Source organism: Sceloporus occidentalis, unplaced genomic scaffold (assembly GCF_023333645.1).
Source record: "Sceloporus occidentalis isolate IW3139 unplaced genomic scaffold, rSceOcc1.0.p SCAF_2, whole genome shotgun sequence".
Lineage (NCBI taxonomy): Eukaryota > Metazoa > Chordata > Lepidosauria > Squamata > Phrynosomatidae > Sceloporus > Sceloporus occidentalis.
Window position 1 is genome coordinate 127,236,489 of NW_028316982.1, and position 23,427 is coordinate 127,259,915.

At 41.3% G+C, this 23,427-nt stretch overlaps 1 protein-coding gene across 1 annotated transcript in view; it reads left to right on the forward strand.

Annotated features, from left to right (window-relative positions):
* The window catches only part of LOC149319002 (tyrosine-protein phosphatase non-receptor type 20-like), an 86,768-nt gene that overhangs the window by 27,954 nt on the left and 35,387 nt on the right, over nt 1–23,427 (forward strand). Inside the window, exons 5-6 of the mRNA XM_089508370.1 lie at nt 16,561–16,676; nt 18,302–18,444. Of these exons, the coding sequence (XP_089364496.1) occupies nt 16,561–16,676; nt 18,302–18,444 (259 nt within the window). The remainder of the gene's footprint in view (nt 1–16,560; nt 16,677–18,301; nt 18,445–23,427) is intronic.

Below are 23,427 nucleotides of genomic sequence, written 5' to 3' on the forward strand. Positions count from 1 at the left end.
TCTATCCTTTCTATATTTACTAAAACAAGCAAATACATTTAAAACAGTAATTTAGGATTTTCTCCCGTTTACTTTAATCAACTGATGTTTCTGCTTCCCTCTCTCTTTTATACAGTTCTCTCTTACCTCTTTCCTTCTATCTAGTCTGTTAATGTTATCCATTGGTTCCTTACCCCTTCTGACTTTACATATTCAATCCATGGTTCCCAGTCTTTATAAAACCTTTGTAAAGACTGCATTTTAGTCATGCAGGACAGCTTTTCCATACCGAATATATCATACATTTTAATTTTCCAATCCTCTATTGGCGGTACCTCCTTTTTCTTCCAATATTTCAAGTATATCATTCTAGCAGCAACAAACAAACAAACAAACAAAAAACAAAAACCAAAAAAAACCCCAACCAACCAACAACAAAAAAAAACCTTTTCCTCCATTCTTTTCCAGTTCTTCATCTTCAATAATATTTAGTAAATACATCTTTGGGCTCGCACAATCCTTTATGTGGAACATCTTTCTCAATTCATTTGTAGCCCCCTCCAGAATTTTTTTGCTACTTCACAATTCCACCATGCATGTAAATAAATTCCCATTTTCTTTTCGCATTTCCAACATTTCCAACAAAAAAATTGGTTTTTTTGAACATTTTTGAAATTCTATATGGAGTAAGATACCATGTATATATAGACTTGTATAGGTTCTGTCTTATCTCCATACCACTTGTATATTTACTTCTAACTTTCCAGGTTTTTCCCCACTTACTCATTTCTATTGTCTGATTAAGATCTTTGGCCCATTTGATCATGTAGTCTTTCACTGTTTCGTCTTTCATTTCCCACTTTAATATTAAGTTATAAAATTTCAAAATTCTTTTATTTTCCCCATTTTTGATTATATTTTCAAAATCTTGGTCTCCAGTTCCTATCCCAATTAATTTATTATCCATTTTAAATCTTTCAACTAATTGTCTATAAGAGAACCAGTGACATTTTATCCCTTCTTTTATTAACTCCTCTTGTGTCTTCATTATATTTTTATCCTGTATCTTTTTTATAATATCAGAGTATCTAATCCATTTATTGTTTCTATAGTCCTCTCTCCTAATCAACGCCTCTGCTAGTGATGCCCAAAGTGGAATTTTATTACACCATTTCCATTTTTGTTTTGTCCAGTTATTTGCGTACTATATGCACAAACTTCAAAATACCATTTTAAGTTTGGCAGGGCCAGCCCCCCTTTTTCTGTTTTATCTTACATATTTTTGATTTGTATTCTTGCTTTTTTCTTTTGCCACACAAATTCCATCATATCCTTATTCCACCTGTTAAATGGGGCATTATTCAAGATTATTGGAAGGTTCTGAAAGAAAAAAAACCATTTTTGGTAGTAGGACCATCTTTATCGTCGCTATTCTGCCAACCCAAGATAGATTTAGTTTATTCCATTTCTCCAAATCCCTTTTAGCCTCTTTCCAAATCTTGTCATAATTATTATGAAATAGGTCTTTATTGTTAGTTGTTAGTGTGATACCCAAGTATTTCACCACCCTTTTAATTTGAAATCCTGTTTTCACCCTCATCTCTTCTTCTTTGTTTGTTAAATTCATAGACATCAATGTTATTTTGGAATTATTGATTTTGTATCCTGTAACTTCTCCACAGTGTCTAAGAATTCGCATCAAAATTTCTACACTTTCATTTGGCTCTGCAATTGTTAAAACTAGATCATCAGCCTAGGCCCTTAATTTAAACATTTCATTACCCACTTTAACTCCTTCAATTAGTTTTTCTTTTCTAATTATATTTAACAGTATCTCTAATGCTATTATTAATAGTAGTGGGGAAAGGGGACATCCTCGTCTCACCCCTTTATTTATGACACATTTTTCTGTTTTTTCTCCGTTAATTAAAACATTAGCCTTTTTGTGGTTTTCACACTATTATGTTTTTTCCCCTTTCCCCTTTTTTCCTTCTTTCCTCTCCTTTTGAAGAATACCTTTATTTTATCTATCTGATCTTACCTTTTCCTTAATATTTTTTATTCTTTGCTCATATTTGTCCTTTAATGCTTATCTAACATTTGGCCTTCCCCTTGATTAATTTCCTTTTTTTCAACTATCCTTTATCTATATTGTTATTTTACCCCATTTCCCTTTAAATAAAAAGATAATGTTTGTGTGATTATTTCTTATAAATTAATTCAATTTCTGATTATTGTCATGTTTCTAATTAACTTGTTAATTATTGCTTACTTAATTTTTCTGATTTTCTTAGTATTAATTTGTCTTTCATTCATCATACAATTTCCATCTAGTGTTACAATATCTGCTGTTTCCCATTCCTTCTCAATCTTGTTTTCTGATTCTCCATGTATCAGATTGGTTAAACAATCCATTTCGGCCAGGTCCTGTAGTTTAAGAAATCGCTCATTTGTAGTTGGTGTAGTGTTTGTTTTCTAAACCTGTGCCAGGAGTAATCTTCCTGCAGTGATGATATATATATTTTTCCTGTGTCCCCCCCCCCCCCCCCAGATCTATTGGTAACTTGTTAGTAATATTTACAAGGTATATTTCTGGCATCATATAATATCTTATTTCCAATATGTTACAGATCTCTGTATGTATGTGATTCCAGATTGTCTTTATTTGGGGGCATTTCCACCACACATGGTACCACATTCCCACCACTGAATGACAATTCCAGCAAGTGTTGTTTGTACCTTTGTAAATTTTGGCCAACTTTGCTGGTGTTAAATGCCACTGGAATTCAACCTTTAAGTAATTCTCTTAAAAATTTTGACTTTTGGTGAACCTTGAAGTCGTTTTCCTGGCATAATACCAGCTAGCCAGATTAATTTCTCTGCCCAGATTGTTTACCTAGTGTATCATGGAATCTTTTGTTGCTTCTTGTTCCAGTTTACTTTCTAATAAGAGTTTATAAAATTCGGATGTTAGTTTCTGATCCTCTTTTATTAATAAGTTGTCAAGCTCATTCTTTTTCATTTCAAAGTTTTCTTGAACTAGGTCTGTCCTGAATCTTTCTGAAAGTTCTTTATAGAGGAACTAATGTTTCCTTATTTCTATTGTTTCTATTTCTTCCACTGTTATTGGGTCTATATGTGTTTTGGTTGTTTTTCATTAAAATGTCTTCGTGTCTTAACCATAATGTTATTTGAGTTCTATTGAGAAAAGCTTCATGAGGAGATATCCAACCAGGGATTCTTCTATAAAAAGGATGTTTTATCTTAGTCTAGTTTGTAAGGATTGCCTTATGAACTAAGTCTTTATTGATATTTTTTTGTATCATAGGTATGCATGCCATCCATGGCGCTTGTTGAATCCTTCAAGATTTGTTCTGTAAATTCATCCAGCCTTTTACCTATATGTTAGACTGGAAGTAGAGCTGCAGGTTAGGCAGATTACAGCCTCCATTTATATAAGTGTCTATTAAGGTTTTCTACCTTACCCAAGGTTTTCTTCCTTCCCATATAAATTTCCAAAGTTCTGTATTCCAACTTTTGAAGACTTTATTGTTTGTAATTATTGGCAAACAGATAGATGAATTTTGGGAGGACTGACATTTGAATGGCGGTAATTCTGCCAGAAAAGGGCAATTTCAGTTTTGAACCTTTTTCAAGCTTTTTCTTAATTTTTTTCCAAGTGTGGGTATAATTATTCTCAATCAGTTCAATATTTCGTTTTGCTATCCAAATTCCCAGGTATTTTGTTCCTCCCCCCCCCCCCACAACTTTGCACTTAGTTATCTCTTGAAGATCAGTTTCTTCTTTCGTTGACATATTTTTTGTAATAATCACCAATTTTTGTGGGTTTGTTTTAAATCTGGTTGCTTTCACAAAAGTATTTAATGTGTTTTGAGTGTTTTTCCTTAGGGCTTCTGCAAAATTAGCACAAAATGTTTATGAGCAAAACTAGTATTTCCTCTTTGCAAAGTGTGCACACACACACAGCAGGTAAATGACTGTTTGATGAATCAAAAAGATACAAACCACTTACTTGGTGCTTCTAAATAATTAAAGTCCATTCAGCAGGGCAGCCAGTATCTTAAATTTTGCACAAAAAATGATTGTTATAAAAGCAAATACTCATGATCAATTAAAAATATGTCACAGGCAAGGAGAAAAAATGTTTTTTTAAACTCTAGCAAGAGAATTATTTTCCTTGTTTTGGGGGAAGCATGCAAAGGGAAGGCCCAACAAAAGTTTGCCTCACTGACTGGCTGAGACTGAACCCCTAATTAAATAATTTGCAGTAAAGGGCCTATCATAAAAATGAGGCAATAGAAAGACTGAAAGCCCTCTTCTTTGGAAAACTCTGATTGGTGGGGTTTATGCTTCAACCAGGACAAATTCAGGATTTCCCCCCCAAAATTGTTAGCAAACATTATGAATTATTCTCATGAGGATTTGATTTTGCTGGGTGATTTCACTGCAGTAATATCACCTAGACAGGCTGTAAAAAAGATTAAAGGAAATCAAATAAAATTGCTATTTTTAATACAATGGACAGTCTTGCAATTCAAGAATCTTGGAGATTTAATTATGGAAAGTCTAAACACTATACTTTTCCCAGTAAGACATAAGTCATTTTAAAGAATTAATATGCTTTTAATATCAAAGTCACTGAGTCATAAAATTAAAAGGATGTGCATTTCCCCAAAGTCTTTTTCATTGACTCTGTTAAACAGGAAGGGACCCTTTAACTGGAGTCTGATTTCATTTTAAAGAATGAAATAGTGATTAAAAAAGCTAAGAACAGTTTAAAGGATTTTTTTGCAAATAATTTAAATAAGAGTACTAATTTGAATATTGTTTGGGTTGCAAGTAAATCCTTAATGAAAGGATTTTATCCAGCAAAGTGCTAATTGGAAAAAACAGAACAGGAGAATATGCAGAATATTTCAGATTCTATTAAAAGAAAAGGAAAAGATTTTTAAAAGAAACCCTCAAATAAAGAATTGATCCAAGAAATTAAAATATTGCAGAAACTGTTGTCTATAATCTCAGTGGAAGAAATCAAGAGAAAGAAGCAAAAGCCTTTTGAGGAACTGAGCTGACAGGCCACAATAGCAGGGGCAAAGCCTGCTATTGGTCTCTGGGTTGGCACAAGTATGGGTGGGTGTTCACAACCCCATCCCCGCACTGACCCAGGACCTGTGACCGGTGTGTGCTCCTTACCTTGTTGTCATTTTCACTCAAAAGCCCCCTCTGTCACCACATCTGACATGGAAACAGGGTTCCTGGCCATGTGGGTACAGCCAGTTCCCCCATTTCCACATCAGACATGGCGATGGGAGGGGGGCTTCTGAGTGAAAGCAATAGCTGGAGAGGCAAGTAGTGCAGAGGGGCAGTGTGAACACCCAGGTTTTGCAGCTAAGTTTCTTGGAAGCTCTGCACAAAATCAGGGGTATTTTACCCCATGGTAAAGGGCCAGATCCTCATCTGGATCCTCATCTGGATCTGGTAACATCAGGCCCAGTCCTGCCTCGGGGCTTTAGGCCTGCCTTGTCTGAACTACATGATGTGAGGCCAAGGGGAACCCAAGACTTTTGGCCAGTGCAGACAACCACTACATCAGCTAATAAAGCTGGTTGATGGCTTGCTTATTGATTGAGAAAAGAGAGGGAAAGAAATTTGATGTTAAAAATAAAAGATGGAGACAGTGAGATAACAGTTAAATAAAAATTATGAAGGATTTTTCATCTCTTTAAAAAGAGCATATGTGGTAGAACAAGTAATAGAACACTATTTAAAGAGATGTAATCTTCCAACAAATTCTGAAGAATAACAGAAAAGACTAGCTGAGCCAGTAACTATGATGGAAGTAGGAGAGTTAATAAAGAATGAAAAATTAGGCAAAGCACCAGGTCCAGATGTGCTAGCTGCACAATATTATAAAATTATTCAGTATCAACTATTAGTACTTCTTCAAAGAAGATATGAATTTTAGGGCAAAACAGACAGCTCAAAAAGGGCGGATTGGGGCCGCCCCAGTACCACTCACCATGGCGTCATGAAAACCACATGCCATGGCCCCAATCCACCCCAGAACTGACCCAAATAGGAACAGAAAAGTTCAGTTCCTATTTGAGCCAGTCAAAAAGCTGTATTAGGCAGCCCCGACACAGCTCCAAGTCGGCTTACATGCCACCAGAGTGGCTTGAAGCTGGCCCTGTGTAATCACTCAGTACAATTTCTGGGTGTATTGTGGGTGTGAGGCTTCTAAACATCACACCCCCAAGCCACCCAGAACCCAGCTTTACTGGCCAGTATGTTCCAGACATTTGATAAATGGCCATATTCATGAAGGCAAATAAATGTTATTTTAATTCCAAAAGAAGATTGTGGTTTAGAAAATCCAGAAAAAATATAGAAGGCCATGATCTTTTTAGATGCTGAAAAACCATTTGATAATGTTAACTGGCCATTTTTATTTGCAATTTTTGAGAAGATGAGTTTTGTTAACAATTTCTATGGACTGAATTAAACTGGAGAAATGTAAGGTACTGCACTTAGGGTGGAAAAATGAAATGCACAGATATAGGATGGGTGACACCTGTTTGAATGAGAATATGTGTGGAAGAGATCTGGGAGTCCAAGTAGACCACAAGTTGAACATGAGTCAACAGTGTGATGCAGCAGCTAAAAAGGCCAATGTGATTTTAGGCTGCATCAATAGAAGTATAGTGTCTAGATCAAGGGAATCAATAGTGCCACTCTATTCTGCTTTGGTTAGGCCCCACCTGGAATACTGTGTCCAGTTCTGGGCACCACAATTCAAAAAGAATGTTGAGAAACTAGAGCATGTCCAAAGCGACATTTTAGAGCGACTAAAATGGTGAAGAGTCTGGAAATCATGCCCTACGAGGAATGACTTAGGGAGCTGGGGATGTTTAGCCTGGAGAAGAGAAGGTTAAGAGATGATATGATAGCCCTCTTCAAATACTTAAAGGGATGGCATATTGACGAAGGAGCAAGCTTATTTTCTGCTGCTCCAGAGAACAGGACCTGGAGCAATGGATGCAAGCTATAGGAAAAGAGATTCCACCTCAACATTAGGAGGAACTTCCTGACAGTGAGGGCTGTTTGACAGTGGAACACACACCCTCGGAGGGTGGTGGAGTCTCCCTACTTGGAGGTCTTCATGCAGAGGCTGGATGGCTGTCAGATCCCTAATATAGAATTGGGATTCTTCCATAAGTAGTTGTTGGTTGACTGGATTCTTCCATATTTGCAATTGGCCTCCAGGAGCAGCATCCGGCCTTTCCCCTGGCAATGGCGGCGGAGAGGAGGAGGATGAGTGCCTGGGGCCTCTTTGGCCTCTTCTCCGCCGCCGGCGCCAGCACCTCAATGCAGGGGCCGAGTGGCGGACTGGAGGCCAAGAGGCCTCCAGCCCGCCACCCGGCCCTTGCACAGAGGTGCTGGCGGCGGCGGAGAGGAGGCCGAAGAGGCCTCTGGCGCTGGTCCTCCGCTGCTGCCACCGCCGCCGCAGAAGGGCTGGGTGGTGGGCTGGAGGCTTCTTTGCCTCTAAAACCCCCACCCGGCCTTCCCCCTGCTATGGCTGAGGCGGCGGCAGCGGCAGCAGCGACGCGGCACCGGTGAAAAAGGTAAGTAAGGAGGGAGGGAGGGAAGGAAGGAAAGAGTTGGGGGGAGGGAGGGAAGTTGTCCCCAATGGCGGCACACGTGCACGCGTGCTGCCATTGGGGACAACGGGATTTGAGCATACGTGGATTTTGGTATACGCTGGGGGGTCCGGAATGGATCCCCTGCGTATACCAAGGAACAACTGTATTTTTGGGAGGCGATGGTCCTTCATCCTAGAAACATGTCCTGCCCAGTGCACCTGCGTCCTCAATAGCATAGCCTCAATGCTAGTGATCCCTACTTGCTCAAGGACAGCAACATTCATCACATAGTCAGCCCAGTGTATATTTAGAATTGTGCATAAACAAGGCTCGTGAAAGCGTTCGAGGAGTCGTCGGTGTTTGCGATAGGTAACCCATGTTTCAGACCCATAAAGGAGAATAGACAATACAATGGCTCTATACACACTGATTTTTGTGCTTTGACTCAAGTGTTTGTTACTCCAGACTCTTTCGTGAAGTCTTCTGAATGCACTATATGCCTTTGCTAGTCTGTGATCATTCTCTTTATCAATCTTGGCATCTGAGGAGATGATGCTTCCCAGGTAGGTGAACTGCTGGATAGACTTAAGCACAGATTTGCCTAGAGTGATGTGGGGATGGTAGTGTTCTTCCTGAGGTGCAGGCTGGTAGAGAACTTGTTTTCTTCAGGCTGAGCTCCAGCCCAAAGAGCTCTGCAGCTGTAGCAAAACAAGATGTTAGGTGCTGCAGAGCTGCTTCTGTGTGGGCAACGAGGGCAGCATCATCAGCAAAAAGCAGCTCACAGGCTAGATAGTTTAGAGTCTTAGTGTGAGCCCTCAGGCGGCTTAAGTTGAACAGGCTACCATCAGTACGGTAGCGTATATAAATGCTGTCTTCTTCTTCAAGATCTGCTGTAGCCCTTTGTAGCATCATGCTGAAGAAGACTGTAAATAGAGTTGGAGCGAGAACACAACCTTGTTTCACACCATTAGTTATTAGAAAGGGCTTCGAGAGAGCGTTGCCATATCTGACTTGACCTTGCTGGCCTTCATGTAGCAGGATAATCATTTCGAGGAATTGGGGGGGGGCATCCTAGTCGTTCCAGGATCTGCCATAGACCTTTTCTACTCACAGTGTCAAAGGCTTTGGTGAGGTCGACAAATGTTACATAGAGTCCTTTGTTCTGATCTCTGCATTTCTCTTGCAGTTGTCTAAGGGCAAATACCATATCTGTAGTGCTCCTATTAGCTCTAAAGCCGAATTGGCTTTCAGGGAGAAGTTTGTCTGCAATAGCAGGAACTAACCCGTCCAGGTGTATCTTTGCAAGGATTTTTCCAGCGATGGAGAGCAGTGTTATACCTTGATAGTTTGAGCAATCGGATTTTGCTCCTTTTTTCTTATTCAGGGTGATGATGACTGTATCTCGGAGATCTGATGGCAGTTCACCTTTTCGCCAGCAACTCACAAGGAGCTTGTGGAGTTTAGCATGGAGTACATGACCTCTGTGTTTCCAAGCTTCAGGTGCAATTCCATCAATCCCTGCACCCTTGCCATTTTTCATCTGCTGTATGGCCTTAACGGTTTCTTCCAAAGTAGGAGCTATGTCCAATTCCTTCTTCATTGGTTGTTGTGTCATATGTTGAATAGCTGAGTCTTGAACTACTCGGTTGGCACTAAAGAGGCTTTGGAAATGTTCAGCCCATCGGTTCAGAATGGAAGCTTTATCTGTGATTAGTGTTTGACCATCTGTACTGTATGTAGGTCCAAACACTGCTTTAAGAGCTTCGTAAAATCCTCTGGAATCACCCAGATCTGCACAACGTTGTGTCTTTTCTGCTAAGTTGATCCACCACTTGTTCTGAATGTCTCTGAGTTTTTGTTGGAGTTGACTACATGTGAGGCGAAAGGCTGCTTTTTTTACATGGCAAGATGGCTGAACGAGGTATGCCTGGTGAGCTCTTCTTTGCCAACAGCTCCTGGATCTCTTGTTTGTTTTCATTAAACCAGTCTTCGTTTTTCTTGAGGGAGAATCTGTTTGACATTCTGCACTGGGCATCACTCGGGTATGACGGACATCACGAATATTTCTCTGGCGCACTAGGATATAGTCAATGAGGTGCCAGTGTTTGGATCGGGGATGCATCCAGGTTGTCTTCAAGCTATCTTTCTGCTGAAAGATGGTGTTTGTAATAGTCAGCTGCTGTTCTGCACAAAACTCTAGCAGGAGGCGTCCATTATCATTACAGTTTCCAACACCATGCTTGCCTAAAACACCTTTCCAGGCTTCGAAGTTCTTTCCTACTCTGGCATTGAAGTCACCAAGGATAATGATTTTGTCTTCTGCAGGGACTTTTTGTATAAGGTGGCTTAGGTCTGAGTAGAATTTGTCTTTCTCCATAGGGTCGGCTTGCATAGTTGGAGCATATACAGTCATTCCTCCATATTTGCGGCTTTGATATTTGCGGATTTGATTATTCACGGAATTTCATTAATATGTTTTCTCTAGGACTGTCTAGGTCCTTCAGTGCAACTCTGTGGTCAACTTTAACTAAAAGTTGCACTGAAAGACCATTTGTAGCTACTCCAGTGCCATTCTATGGTCAGTGTATGTTGGACATTGACCACAGAGTTGCAGTGGAGGACCCAGAGATTCCTAGAGAGGTGTCCTCTCAGGTAAAAACAGTGTTTTTGTTATTTACGGATTTTCCAAATTCATGGGGGTCTTGTTCCCCTAACCGTAGTGAATATGGAGGGACAACTGTATATTGAAGAGAACAACATGTGGGAGGCGTAAGGAGATAATGTGAACAGAGTGTCCTGTTGGCAAGGTTTTGAGTTTGGAGGCAATGGAGTTTTTGATCATAAAGCCTACACCTGAAAGATGTTTTTCAGTTTTGGGTTTGCCAGACCAGTAGAGTGTGTAGCTGGCACCATGTTCCTTAAGGCTGCCTTCCTTGTGGAGATGAACTTCACTAAGAGCAGCGATGTCAATGTTAAGTTGTGGCAGTTCATGAGCTATTAGAGCAGAACGACGCTCAGGACGTCCACTATCTGCTGAATCTTGCATGGTTCTGATGTTCCAGCATGCCAGCATTAGTCTATTTGCACCTTTGGAGGCTGATGTGTGCTTTTGTTTCTTTATCTTTGTTTGACCACATCAGAAGATGCCTGTTGGCCACGGCTAGCCAACCGGGTATATGGGGATGAGCTTTCGTTAGGCCACCTTTTCTAGGCCCCCTCCATATGGAGCAAGCAGTGCTCTCCTTAAAAAAGGCTGCTTGGTCATTCAGGATGCTGTCAAACAAGACTGTCATCCCACGGGTCAATCTTGAGCGACCAAAGTCCTGAACCACCTGTATGCAGGTCTGCGGCTTCCAGTGCATCTTTACACCTGCCATTTCATCCCTCGCCTATCGCTACAAGGCCTTTTTGGAAGTTGGATGTATCTGAGCCTATGCAATGGATTTTTCTGGTGGAGCGCAGCGTGCACAGAACTGGCCTCACCCTTTAAACCAGAGGTTTGTCTGCTGAGGCCTTGACAAGCATGGATGGTGGCAGCGAGGTCCTCGGGTCATAGATTTGATTAGAGTTTCCTTCTCTTAGATGTTTGACCTTACAGGGTTAGACGAGCACCATCTGCCCGGGTTTGGGATTAGAGTTTTCCTTCTCCTAGGATGGTTGCTATAAGGCTAGCGAGCCCATCCTGCCCTTTGGCACTCTTGGTCAGACCCTTCTGTTGTGACCTGTCTAGCATGGGAGGCCCTACCGGTGGCTATTATACCACCGCCAGCATAGCTCACAATTTTATTAGGGTACACAAGCCTCTCCCCCATGACAAGGGGGCGTCAATGGAGAGGCTCTGGGGATAATTAAGTGTCAATTGTGATTTTTGCGGGAAGTTGTTAGCCAATGGGTTTTCTGTTATGACTATAAAATGGCCAAATTGTTATTATAAGATAGATCTGACTATAATGTCTTGTATTGCGCATCATGCCATTGTTTTCTTCAATGAAGTTTCTAGTTTAGACTCTGTTCTACAACTTGACTTTTTGGACGAAGCTCTGTTGGGCCAGGTTCTGACAATGGCCATCTGTCAGATATGCTTTGATTGAGAGTTCTTGTATGGCAGGGGGTTGGACTGGATGGCCCTTGTGGTTTCTTCCAACTCTATGATTCTGTGATTCTAAGTAAGAAGCACGGGTTTTGATAGATGATCTGACCAAAAAGGAACTAAACAAAAGTCCTGGGGCGGAAGTTACGGTTTTGTAGGGCTGGGCGTCCGTACGCACCCAGCCCGACAACTGGCACGCTGGCACCATGATTGTGCGTGCCCGTCCATACGAGACACACAATGATGACGTTTGTGTGGCGCAGCCCCCAAACAGCACCACGCTGCACTGATGTCATCATTGCACACAAGGGTGCCAAGGGCGCCCAATGTGTGGTGCAAAAAAGAACCCATCAGGAGCCTCCATCCTCTGACCGCCCCTTTCTCCCAATTTGTACAGCTCCAAAGTTACCCACTGTCACCATTGTTGCTTTTGATGGTGAATGAAATGTTGAATGGAAAGCAAGAAGAACAAAGCAAGAAGAAATTAAAAGAAGTAAATGTAAATGGCAAGGATTAAATTGAAAGCTTTTGCAGATGATTTAGTATTTTTAGGTAATCTTTTGGAGAATATAGATTATTTTTTTCTATTTAGCAAAAATATGGGAAATTATCAGTTTTTAAAATCAGCCAAGAGAAAAGTATGATTTTGATGAAGAGCATGATTATGATGGAACAAAAGATTTTACAAGGTAAATAAAATTTCAGATTGTGAAAAAGGTTGAATGTTTAGGAGTGTATCTCTCAGGAAAAAAAACTTAATATATTTAAAGATAGTTATATAAGGGTCAACAATGAGATTAAGAAATACTTTCAGAAATGGAAAAAGTTACATTTGTCATTACTGGGTAAAATATCAGTAATTAAGATGAATGTATTAGCTAAAATATTTTTGTTTCAAACTGTTCCTATTTTACAAAATTATGCTCCATTTTGGCAGAAGGAAATGTCTTCTTTTATCTGGGAAGACAAATAACCAAGGGTATTAGATATTAATAAGATATTAGTCAGCCCTCCATATTGGTGTGGGTTTCGTTTTGGACATACACACCCATGGATACCAAAAAGTGCAGGACCTTACGTCCCATGATTTTCTATGGATGTGCGACGTGTGGATGACTGCATTGGGGCAACAGCATGCTACACTCCCATTGACGATAATGGGGGGAACCATCCTTGGATGGCCTCATTCCCACTTACAGTTGATTTGGTATCTGATCCAAATCAATGGGGGTGTTTCCACTTGCAATTTAAAATGATTTTAAATACAGCGATTTGTTTTAAAATGACTCAAAATACAGCGAATGTTATCCCGCTTTTCAGATCGCTTTATTTGTATCGTTTCCATTTACGTAACATTTTATTTTGTTTCGCTGTAATTGACACAGTATCGTTCCCATTCATGGATGAATCGATGTATATTTAAACCGGTTTTGTTACTTTTTCATTCACATTCACTTGTTTCGGCTATGAATGTCATGTCAATCAAAGCAACGTTATCATGACGTCACAATACTTCGGAGTAACTTGCATAGATGTAGCCTGTACCTGCGTTCCCACTATGGGTACGTTTTTAATTCGTATTAAATTTCACGGTTTTTTTTTTTAAAAAAGAGCCAATGAGGAGGCACTTAAGCTCTTAAGAGTCTAAGCGTTACCGCTCTTAAGAGTCCTGTAATTTCCGGTCTCTCTTACTTTTGTTATTAGCGCTGCTTGTATCTCCGCGGACAAAGGGGCAAGGGAGGGAAAGATGGTGGCGGCGACAACGGATGGGGACAAAGAAAGGGCGACTCCCCCGAGCCAGCCCATCACGCTTCGCTCCTCCCATCCTGTGGAACCCGAATCAGACGCCGAAACGTTCCCATTTAAATACAGCGATTCTTATATCGGCACAAGGGATAACCCGGGGTAAAACCTACTATTTTTTTGCGCCGGTTTATAGGCTTTTGATCTGGTTTAAATGTTTGGATTCGAATCAAATTTGAATCGCCGTGGGAATGATAGATGGTAAATCTACAACTGTTCTACAGTTAATTCGGGATTGAGTGAGAACGATACACCTTGGATTCGTTTTGTAAACCGGTGTATAAGCGAGTGGGAACACCCCCCATGAATCAGGTTGGTGGCAGAGCATGGTTCACATTACATTTGCACTGAAGCAGCTCCAGGAGAAGGCTGCTCTACTTCCTCAGATACATCTGGGATATTATGATCCTAATTTGTATGACAGTACAGTGAGTCCTCAATATCCACGGGGATTCTTCCAGACCCCCCTGTGGATACCAAAATCTGAGTATGCTGCAGAAGCACAGGGACTAGGAAAGAGGGCAGCTCCTGCAGGATCCAGTCACCTGCATGGGGTGAAGGAGCTTTTGGGAAGAACAGGCATGGTGGGGGGAGGTGCTTGGATCCTGCAGGAGCTTCCCACCTTTCTAGTCCTTGTGCTTCTGCTGGCCCCACGAAGCCCCCCTGCACCTGCTTTCCCTCAGCTCCTGGGGGTCACTCCCAGACACCCACCTCCTCTGCCTTCCTCCTGCTCCTTCCCCCCCTCCATCACGCTGCTGCCACTCGCCCTCCTTTTCCTTCCTCCTCCTCTCTGCTCTTCCTTGTTCTCTTTCTTCCCTCTCCTCCTTTCCTTCCCACAACCTCCACTTTCTCCTTCTCTTACCCCCTCTACTGCCCTATCGCTGCTCATCTTGCTTTTCTTCCTCCTCCTCTCCGCTCTTCCTCGTTCTTCTTCTCCCTCCTCCTCTCCCTCCTTCTCTGCCAATGCTACCCCCCACGGGCTTGCCATCTGTGTATCCTCAAATCTGCAGATGGCAAGTCTGCATGTATGGAGGGCGGACTGTACTGCTAATCGGCTATTTAAAAGTGAAGGGAAAGAGGAGGGGTTCCTGCCCTGGCTGGGGACGGAAGAAAGCAAGGGACAGAGGACTGGCCAGGAACGGAGAGGCAAGGGATGGAGAGGACAGTGATGGGAGAAGGCCGGGGCCATTGCAGCTGCCCCCCCCCCCCACCGGTCACAGGGAGTGGGTTTGAATCTGCATGGTTCACTTTGGGCTGAATCGATTTATTTCAAAATACATCGATTCAACCAAAAAGAACCAGAAAAAATCTAGCATCTTTTTGACACAGGTTAAATGGGTCTAGAACCCCCATTTTGGAATCACTTCATTGATTTGAATTAAGTGGGAACCAGGGTTCGAACCAATTCACAATCCGCTTTAAAAGTTTGTGGCCCAAGAATACAGAAAGCACTCCTGACAGATGCCCACCCAGCCTCTGTTTAAAAACCTTCAAAGGGACTCTTATCACACTCCAAGTCTGCATGTTCCACTGTAGATTAACAATCACACAGGAAGTTCTTCTTAATGTTTAGGTGGAATCTCTTTTCCTATAGTTTGAATCCATTGCTCTATATTCTAGTCACTGAGCAGAAGAAAACAAGCGTGATCTCCCTCCAAATATTTAAACATGGCTATCATGTCACATCTTAATGGTCTCTTCTCCAGACTCAACTTACCCAGTTCCCTAAGCTGCTTCTCATATAGGGCATGGTTTCCAGACATTTGTCATTTTGGTCACCCTCCTCTGGACACATTCTAGTTTGTCAATATCATTCTTGAACTGTGGTGCCTAGAACTGGACACTGTATTCCAGGCGAGGTTTGACCAATGCAGAATAGAGTGAAAATATTATTTCCCTCAGTCTAGACACTACATTCTTATTGATGAAGCCTAGGATCTTATTGACTTTTATAGTTGCTTCATCACATGACTCATGTTCAGTTTGTAGTCTACTAAGACTCCCAGATTCTTTTTGTATGTATTGCTGTCAAGCCAAGTGCCACCCATCCTATATCTGAGCCTTTCATTTTTTTTCTGCCTAAGTGTAGTTCCTTACATTTCTTTCTATTGAAATTAATTTTCTTAGTTTTGGCCCAACTCTCTAAATTGTTATGGAATTAATTAATTAATTAATTAAATGTAAATTATAATATAAAATAAAATATGTATAAATATGAGGATAATTAATTTCTCTTTAAATAATTAAGTATAAATAAATAAATATGTATCACAGTGAATACAGAGGAAAATCAACCCCTATTGACACACAGCAATCTTTGGAATGATCTTCTGACTTGACCTGTTTTTCCTCCTATTTATTGAAAACATACTGAAGTCTTGTTCTGTGATTTTGTTTCTTGCTTGATGGATGGACTTTTCTTTTCAGCAAAGTATTGCTATTCTTATCTTAACAGATAATGAATCTTGGGCTGTAATATAATACGTAATAAAATTTAAAGTTTTTAAAGCAGTGGGAAACCAACCAGAGTAGCAAAAACATTTTTAACAGCAGCTCAGAACAGCTTATAGGGCTATACCATGATCCCAAGAAAACCTTCAGTGTCCAACTTGTTTACTATTCTGAGCTTGTATTCCTCTTGAAAAACTATATTTCTAAGCACTTTAAATTGATATCTAAAACACTCAGCTCTCCAGATGTTGTTGGGCTGCAGTTCCCATCATTATAGCCAATATGATCAGTGATGGCAAAAGGTGGAAATTAGAGTCCAGTAATATCTGGAAGGCCAGATGTATTCAAAGATCTGGGCCTGACATATGACATCCTGTTGGCTCAGGTATAGATACCAGTAAGAGTATTCTTTGCAAGGGGGGAGAGTTTCCCCTATTTCTATACAGATATAAGCAAGGAAAAGGGAAACAAGTGCATTTCTTTGGGGTAATTTCATTCTTGTGCTGTTGAAAGTATGTGCAAAAGTGCTTTGCCTTCTCTCATTCCCAGTGTTAACTGAATAATGTTGTTCTAAAGCCTGCAGAAATACAGCTCTAAAACACAGCAAAGGCAGGATACAACAGATGATTTCATGAGTGATGAAGATGATAGCATAGCCCATAGGCTGTCAACCTTGCCCAAAGGTATCTATTGTATATACTCATGTACAAACTGACCTCATGTAAAAATCATGGATTTTGATCTGACTTATGGATATGTCAAGGGTAAAACGTAGGTGGGCTATAACAAAGGATGGAAAGGAGAAAACACCGCTTTCATCCCTCCTTCTCCTTCTCTGGACCTCCCCCAACCACCTAATACCACTTCCCAGGTGCTGAACAGATTGAGATGGGAAAGGAAGTGGAGCTAAATGGGGTGTTTCTTTGATGGGAAGAGGAGGCTTTCAAACTGGATTGGGAAGGGACAGAAGTGGAACTAAATGAGGTGTTTCTTTCATAGGAAGAGAAGGCATTTAAATCGGATTGGAAAGGGAAAGGAAGTGGAGCTAAAAGGGGTGTTTCTTTGATGGGAAGAGAAGGCTTTCAAATCAGACTGAGAAGAGAAAGGAAGTGAATCTAAAAGGAGTGTTTATTTGATGGGAAGAGAAAGCTTTCAAATTGGATTGGGAAACACTTGCTCACACATGTGCGCAAACAGACAAACTCCTGCCTCGAGGCACAAAGAGTGGGGAAGAGTGGGGCATTGTTTCAGGACCTTTCTAACAAGTATTAGTGTATTGACCCATACATAAATCAACCCAGGATTTTAGGGTCAATTTGGGGGTAGATTGTGACCAGATTAATGCAAGCCAATCTCCTTCCATTCAGTCCACGCTGTTGGAGAACTGTGGAATTGGGAACTATTTTCCTTTTCTTGATAGGAGTCTGTTAATTTTTATATATTAAAGAACATGCTGGTAAGGATATTTAACAAAACATTGTTGCCTCTCTTTATTAGAACATGTCTGTCCCTACCCAGATACAATTAAGCCACTGTTAATACACTGAGGTTTGTTAGGGGCTGAACCTAGACGTTGTGCATGCCTACTTTCAGGTTGCCTGTTGACTTATGGTGAGCCCATGAATTTTTCACAGGGCTTTCTTAGGCAAGGAATACTCAAAGATGGTTTGTTTGTTTGTTTATTTATTTATTTCCAGGATTTATATCCCACCTTTCTCCACAATGGAATTCAAGGCGGGTTTGACAGTTCCTTCTTCTTAAATATAGCCTACAGCAGTACTTCTTAATGTTTGCTTTACCAGAGATCTCCTTAAAATATATTTTGGTCCCAAGAACCACCTGAAATATAGATTGAAAACTCTAAAGTACATTAAATACTGTCCTTGACTTGACTTGGAAAGGCTAGTATTGTCGTTTGCTTCATGTATGCTTCAACAACAGGGAAGGCAAGTGAACACCCCAAAGAGCATGATGATAGTGCAGGCAGTGCCCAGCAGAGGAGGGAAGGAGCGAGCTCAGTTCCTTTCCTCTACTGGACCCAGCCATGTAAGAAAGCAGCAGGGAGCAAGTAAGCCCCAGGGCAGAGGAGAAAAAGGGGGGCTTCATTCCCCACCACGCATTGCCCAGGCCACCCAAGGTATATGTCTTGTTTATCACAACCCATAGCTTCTTCCACTCTCTGATCCCTTATTAAGATCAGGATAGCAATTTTCAGAAAGGATAATGCTGAGTTCAGATCTGAAAACTTTCCCTTTTGAAAGCCTTGTCTAAAAGACCTCTCCAACTTTTTTTCTTATTTGTCGTTTGGAAGGGGCAGCACTCGTCAATGAAGAGGAGTTGATTCAACTGGCACAGATAGGGGCACCACAGTCAAATTGTGGCCTGCGCTATAATACTGAAAATCTAATACAGAAGATTCAGAAGCAGATAGAACAGCAAGAGATTCTTCAGGAATTTCTGGTAAGTTCCCATTCTCAGGTGAGAGCTTTCCAGTAACAGCAGAAAGTTACCAGAAAAAAAGCCTTCTTTGTGAGATGATTGTGGTTCCATATTCTTAGAGAGTGACAATATCTCCATGATATATCCACACAGGCATTCATACACTGCCCTAACAGTGGGCTAGCCATCCGCAGATCTGAGTATTCATGGATGGCCCCACCCTTTTCACCCCAGTGGTGGCACATGCATTTAGTTGCATCACATGCATGGCACACTGGCATTAAAAGCAATTGAACTTGAGGTCCCATGGTTTTTGGCATCTGCAGATCCAGAATTGAACCCCTGTAGATACAAAGGTTCAACTGTACTAGAGATGTGATGAATACTCATTATTTATATCTTTGATGGAAAAAGAATGGATCACTCAAGGATCAAGTGTGCACTGATCTGTTTAGTGCTTCTGTCTCTCCTTCTCTGACAGAAGAATGACCCAAGCAGTCTAAGCTTTATACTAAGAACAGTTACATTCTCTAAATTTTACATCTGAAACTATGATGCAACACTGGATGGGGATGATACAACAAACCACAAAAAATCCAGAATCTTTACATATCCATTTGATCTGAGTCTGCCACCCATGCAGAGGTTTGAAGTACAAGTAAATCTAAACCTGATTAGAGATCTGTCCATGATACTGAAGTTCTTTTAAGCTCTCCTACCCCCAAATCACCACTATCCTGTCCAATAAAAAACACACCAAGAGTTCAATTTACTGCATGTGTAAGGCCAGATATTGAGACAGGCCTTTGATTGCCACAGAAAACATGAAATCCAGAGCCAGTCCCAATAAGCGGTTTCAGCATGGCTGTCCTCAACATAGTCAATTTGGGGGGAGATCAACATCACTTCACCACCTTCTCCATCAGCTTGGACAAGGAGACCATTGGTTAGAGGTGTGGATGATACAATGATTAACAATGCTGCCTCATCACCAGGTATAAATATTCTAACTTTGAAGATTTGTAGATGGTGTGCCTCAATAGATGTACGGATTCTTGATAGTTCACTACAACTTCCCATCCAATAAACTCTTGCATCTGGAAACCTGGTGGGCACAAGTTGGTCAATTTGACACCTTCCTTTTTGGTCAACCAGGTTTCAGTCACACATTCAAGGTCAGCCTGCCAAACTAGTATCTAGTCCTGGATCATTTAGTTCTTTTCACGATTAACCTTGCATTAAAACAGCAGCACTTTTTGACTCAACATGAAGCAGCCAGGATCCTGTTTACTGAATGATAAAACAGAAGGAGAAACAGACAGATGTCTCTAGGTCCTTCTTCTACACTGGCTTGATAAATCTCCATCAATTTATATCCTCTGGTCCATTATAATTGGACTATAATGACATTACAACAGCAGCACCCTTTCTTCCCTCTGAGCATATATTTTGCCTAAGCAGAGATACAGAAAGAATGCACTTGGAGAATGTTCAGTATATTTAGTCAGCCGAAACTGGCCTCATAGAATACCACCCAGTAAAGCTGAAATAGAGCAGGAGGCTACAGCCAGGGCTATCTCACTCAGCCCAGCAGCATACCCTGCCTCCACCAGCTCTGTTTTCCCATTTAGTGCATACATGCTATATTGTGTAATTTTCACACATGTAATAGTGCTAGAGCTAGACTAAATTTGGTGAGTTTGGGTATTTAAAGAGTGGGCATACTGGGCTGTTTTCCATCTTGCAGATGTTTTGCCCAGCATAGGTAGCGTAAGGTGGCTCCTGTGGAACTTTTTTACTTTTTTACACTGTAGTCTGAGTTCTCTGGAAAAAAATGACGCCTGGGACAAAGGAGGAACCTGGTATCTGCTGCATTAACCAGTCCAGCCAGCCAGAATATTTTTTAGTCACTTCAATCCATGATTTTACCAGTTTTCAGGGATTTATGGCAAGCCTAAAGGAACAGAAACATTTTATGTAAAAGACAGGCAATTTGAAGTCATAGTTCATAGAATCATAGAGTTGGAAGAGACCACAAGGGCCATCAAGTCCAACCCCCTGCCATACAGGAACTCTCAATCAAAGCATATCTGACAGATGGTCATCCAGCCTCAGCTTAAAGACTTCCAAGGAAGGAGACTCGACTACACTCCGAGGAAGTGTATTCCACTGTCGAACAGCCCTTACTGTCAGAAAGTTCCTCCTAATGTTGAGGTGGAATCTGTTTTCCTGTACCTTGAATCCATTGTTTCGTGTTCATAGAATCATGGAATCATAGAATAATAGAGTTGGAAGAGACTGCAAGGGCCATCTAGTCCAACCCCCTGCCATGCAGGAAATCCAAATCAAATCATCCCTGACAGATGGCCATCTAGCCTCTGTTTAAAGACCACCAAGGAAGTAGACTCCACTACACTCCAAGGGAATGTGTTCCACTGTCGGACAGCCCTTACTGTCAGGAAGTTCTTCCTAATGTTGAGGTGGAATCTCTATTCTTGTAGCTTGCATCCATTGCTCCGGGTCCTAGTCTCTGGGCCAAGTCAAAACAAGTCAGCTCCCTCCTCAGTATGGCATCCCTTCAGGTATTTAAACAGGGCTGTCATATCACCTCTTAACCTTCTTTTCTCCAGGCTAAACATCCCCAGCTCCCTAAGTCGTTCCTCATAGGGCATGGTTTCCAGACCCTTCAGCATTTTTGTCGCCCTCCTTTGGACACGCTCCAGTTTCTCAATGTCCTTTCTGAATTGTGGCGCCCAGAACTGGACACAATATTCTAGGTGGGGCCTGACCAAAGCAGAATACAGTGGCACTATTACTTCTCTTGATCTAGACACTATACTTCTATTGATGCAGCCTAAAATAGCATTGGCCTTTTTAGCTGCCGCATCACACTGTTCACTCATGTTCAACTTGTGGTCTACTTGGACTCCTAGATCCCTTTCGCACGTAGTTTCATTCAGCCATGTGTCTCCCATCCTATATCTGTGCATTTTATTTTTCCGCCCTAAGTGCAGTACCATACATTTCTCCGTGTTGAATTTCATTTTGTTAGCTGTGGCCTAACTTGCTAGTTTATTCAGGTCATCTTGAATGTTGATCCTGTCCTCTGGAGTGTTAGCTACTCCTCCTAATTTGGTGTCATCTGCAAATTTGATAAGAATGCTCCCAATTCTGTCATCCAAGTCGTTGATAAAGATGTTGAATAGCACTGGGCCCAGGACAGAGCCCTGTGGGACCCCACTGGTCACTTCTCTCCAGGATGAAAAGGAGCCATTGTTCAGCACCCTTTGCATTTGGTCAGTCAACCAATTACAAATCCATGTAACAGTTGCCTTGTCTATCCTGCATTTTATAAGCTTGTTTACAAGAATGTCATGGGGAACCCTGTCAAAAGCCTTACTGAAATCAAGAGATACGATATCCACAGCATTCTCTTCATCAAGCTAGTAATTTTTATCAAAGAAAGAGATTAGATTTGTCTGGCATGACTTCTTTTTCTGAAACCTGTGTTGATTTTTTGTGATTATGGCATTGCCTTCTAGATGTTCACAGACTCTCTTTTTAATGATCTGCTCTAGAATCTTTCCTGGTATTGATGTCAGACTAACTGGACGATAATTGTTGGGATCCTCTTTTTCCCCCTTTTTATAGATGGGGACAACGTTTGCCCACTCCAGTCTGCTGGCACTTTTGTTCTCCAGGAGTTCTCAAAGATTATTGCCAATGGCTCCAATATTACTTTTGCCAGTTCTTTAAATACCCTTGGATGTAGTTCATCTGGTCCTGGAGATTTATATTCATTTAGATTAACAAGGTATTCCTGTACTATCTCCTTACTTATTCTGTACTGAAATTCCCCTATTCTGTCCTCTGCTCCATTATCCTCAGGTTGAGCACCCTTTTCCTTTTCTGAGAAGACTGAGGCAAAGAAGGTGTTGAGTAATTCTGCCTTTTCTCTGTCCCCTATTAGCATTTTACCATCTTCTCCACAGTGGCCCTACCGTTTCCTTCTTCCTTTTGCTGCGGACATATCCAAAAAAACCCTTTTTATTGTTCTTAACCTCTCTAGCAAGCCTGAGCTCATTCTGTGCTTTAGCTTTTCTGACTTTACCCCTACATGTGCTTGCTATTTGTTTGAATTCCTCTTTGGTGATTTCCCCATTTTTCCATTTCTTATACATGTTTCATTTAAAACTTAGCTCAGTTGAAAGTTCCTTAATCATCCATCCTGGTTTCTTGAGACATCTCCCCTTTTTCTTTCTCACTGGAACTGTTTGAAATTGTGCCTTCAGTATCTCTCCTTTGACAAATTCCCATTCGTCCTGAACTCCCTTCTCTTTTAGTATTCCTGACCATGGGATCAACCCCAGTATTTCTCTAAGTTTACCAAAACCTGCTCTCCTAAAGTCTAGGATGCGTGTCTGACTATGCCTGGCTGCTCCTTTCCACTGTATAACGAACTCCAGGAGAACATGGTCACTTCCTCCTAAGGATCCCACCACTTGCACTCCATTAATTAGGTCATCCTTGTTGGTTAGGATCAGATCCAAAATAGCTGATCCCCTTGTTGCCTCTTCCACCTTTTGGACAATGAAGTTATCTCCAAGGCAAGTGAGGAATTTGCTAGACCTTGAGGATTTGGCTGAGTTTGACTTCCAGCAAATATCAGGATAGTTGAAGTCACCCATCACTACTACATCTCTCTTTTCTGAATCTGTGGTTATCTGTTCTAGAAAGACATCATCCAATTCCTCAGTCTTTGGGGGTCTGTAGCAGACTCCCCAATAATGTCCTTGTTGTTTCCTTCCCCTTTAATTTTTATCCAGATGATCTCTACCTGGCTTCCAGGATTGATGTCCTGGGTCTCTTCACTGGTGTAAATGTTCCTGATATATAAGGCTATTCCTCCTCCTTTCCTGTTTGGCCTATTTCTCTTGAAAAGGTTATACCCATCTATTTCCATATTCCAATCATGAGACTCATCCCACCAGGTTTCAGTGATGC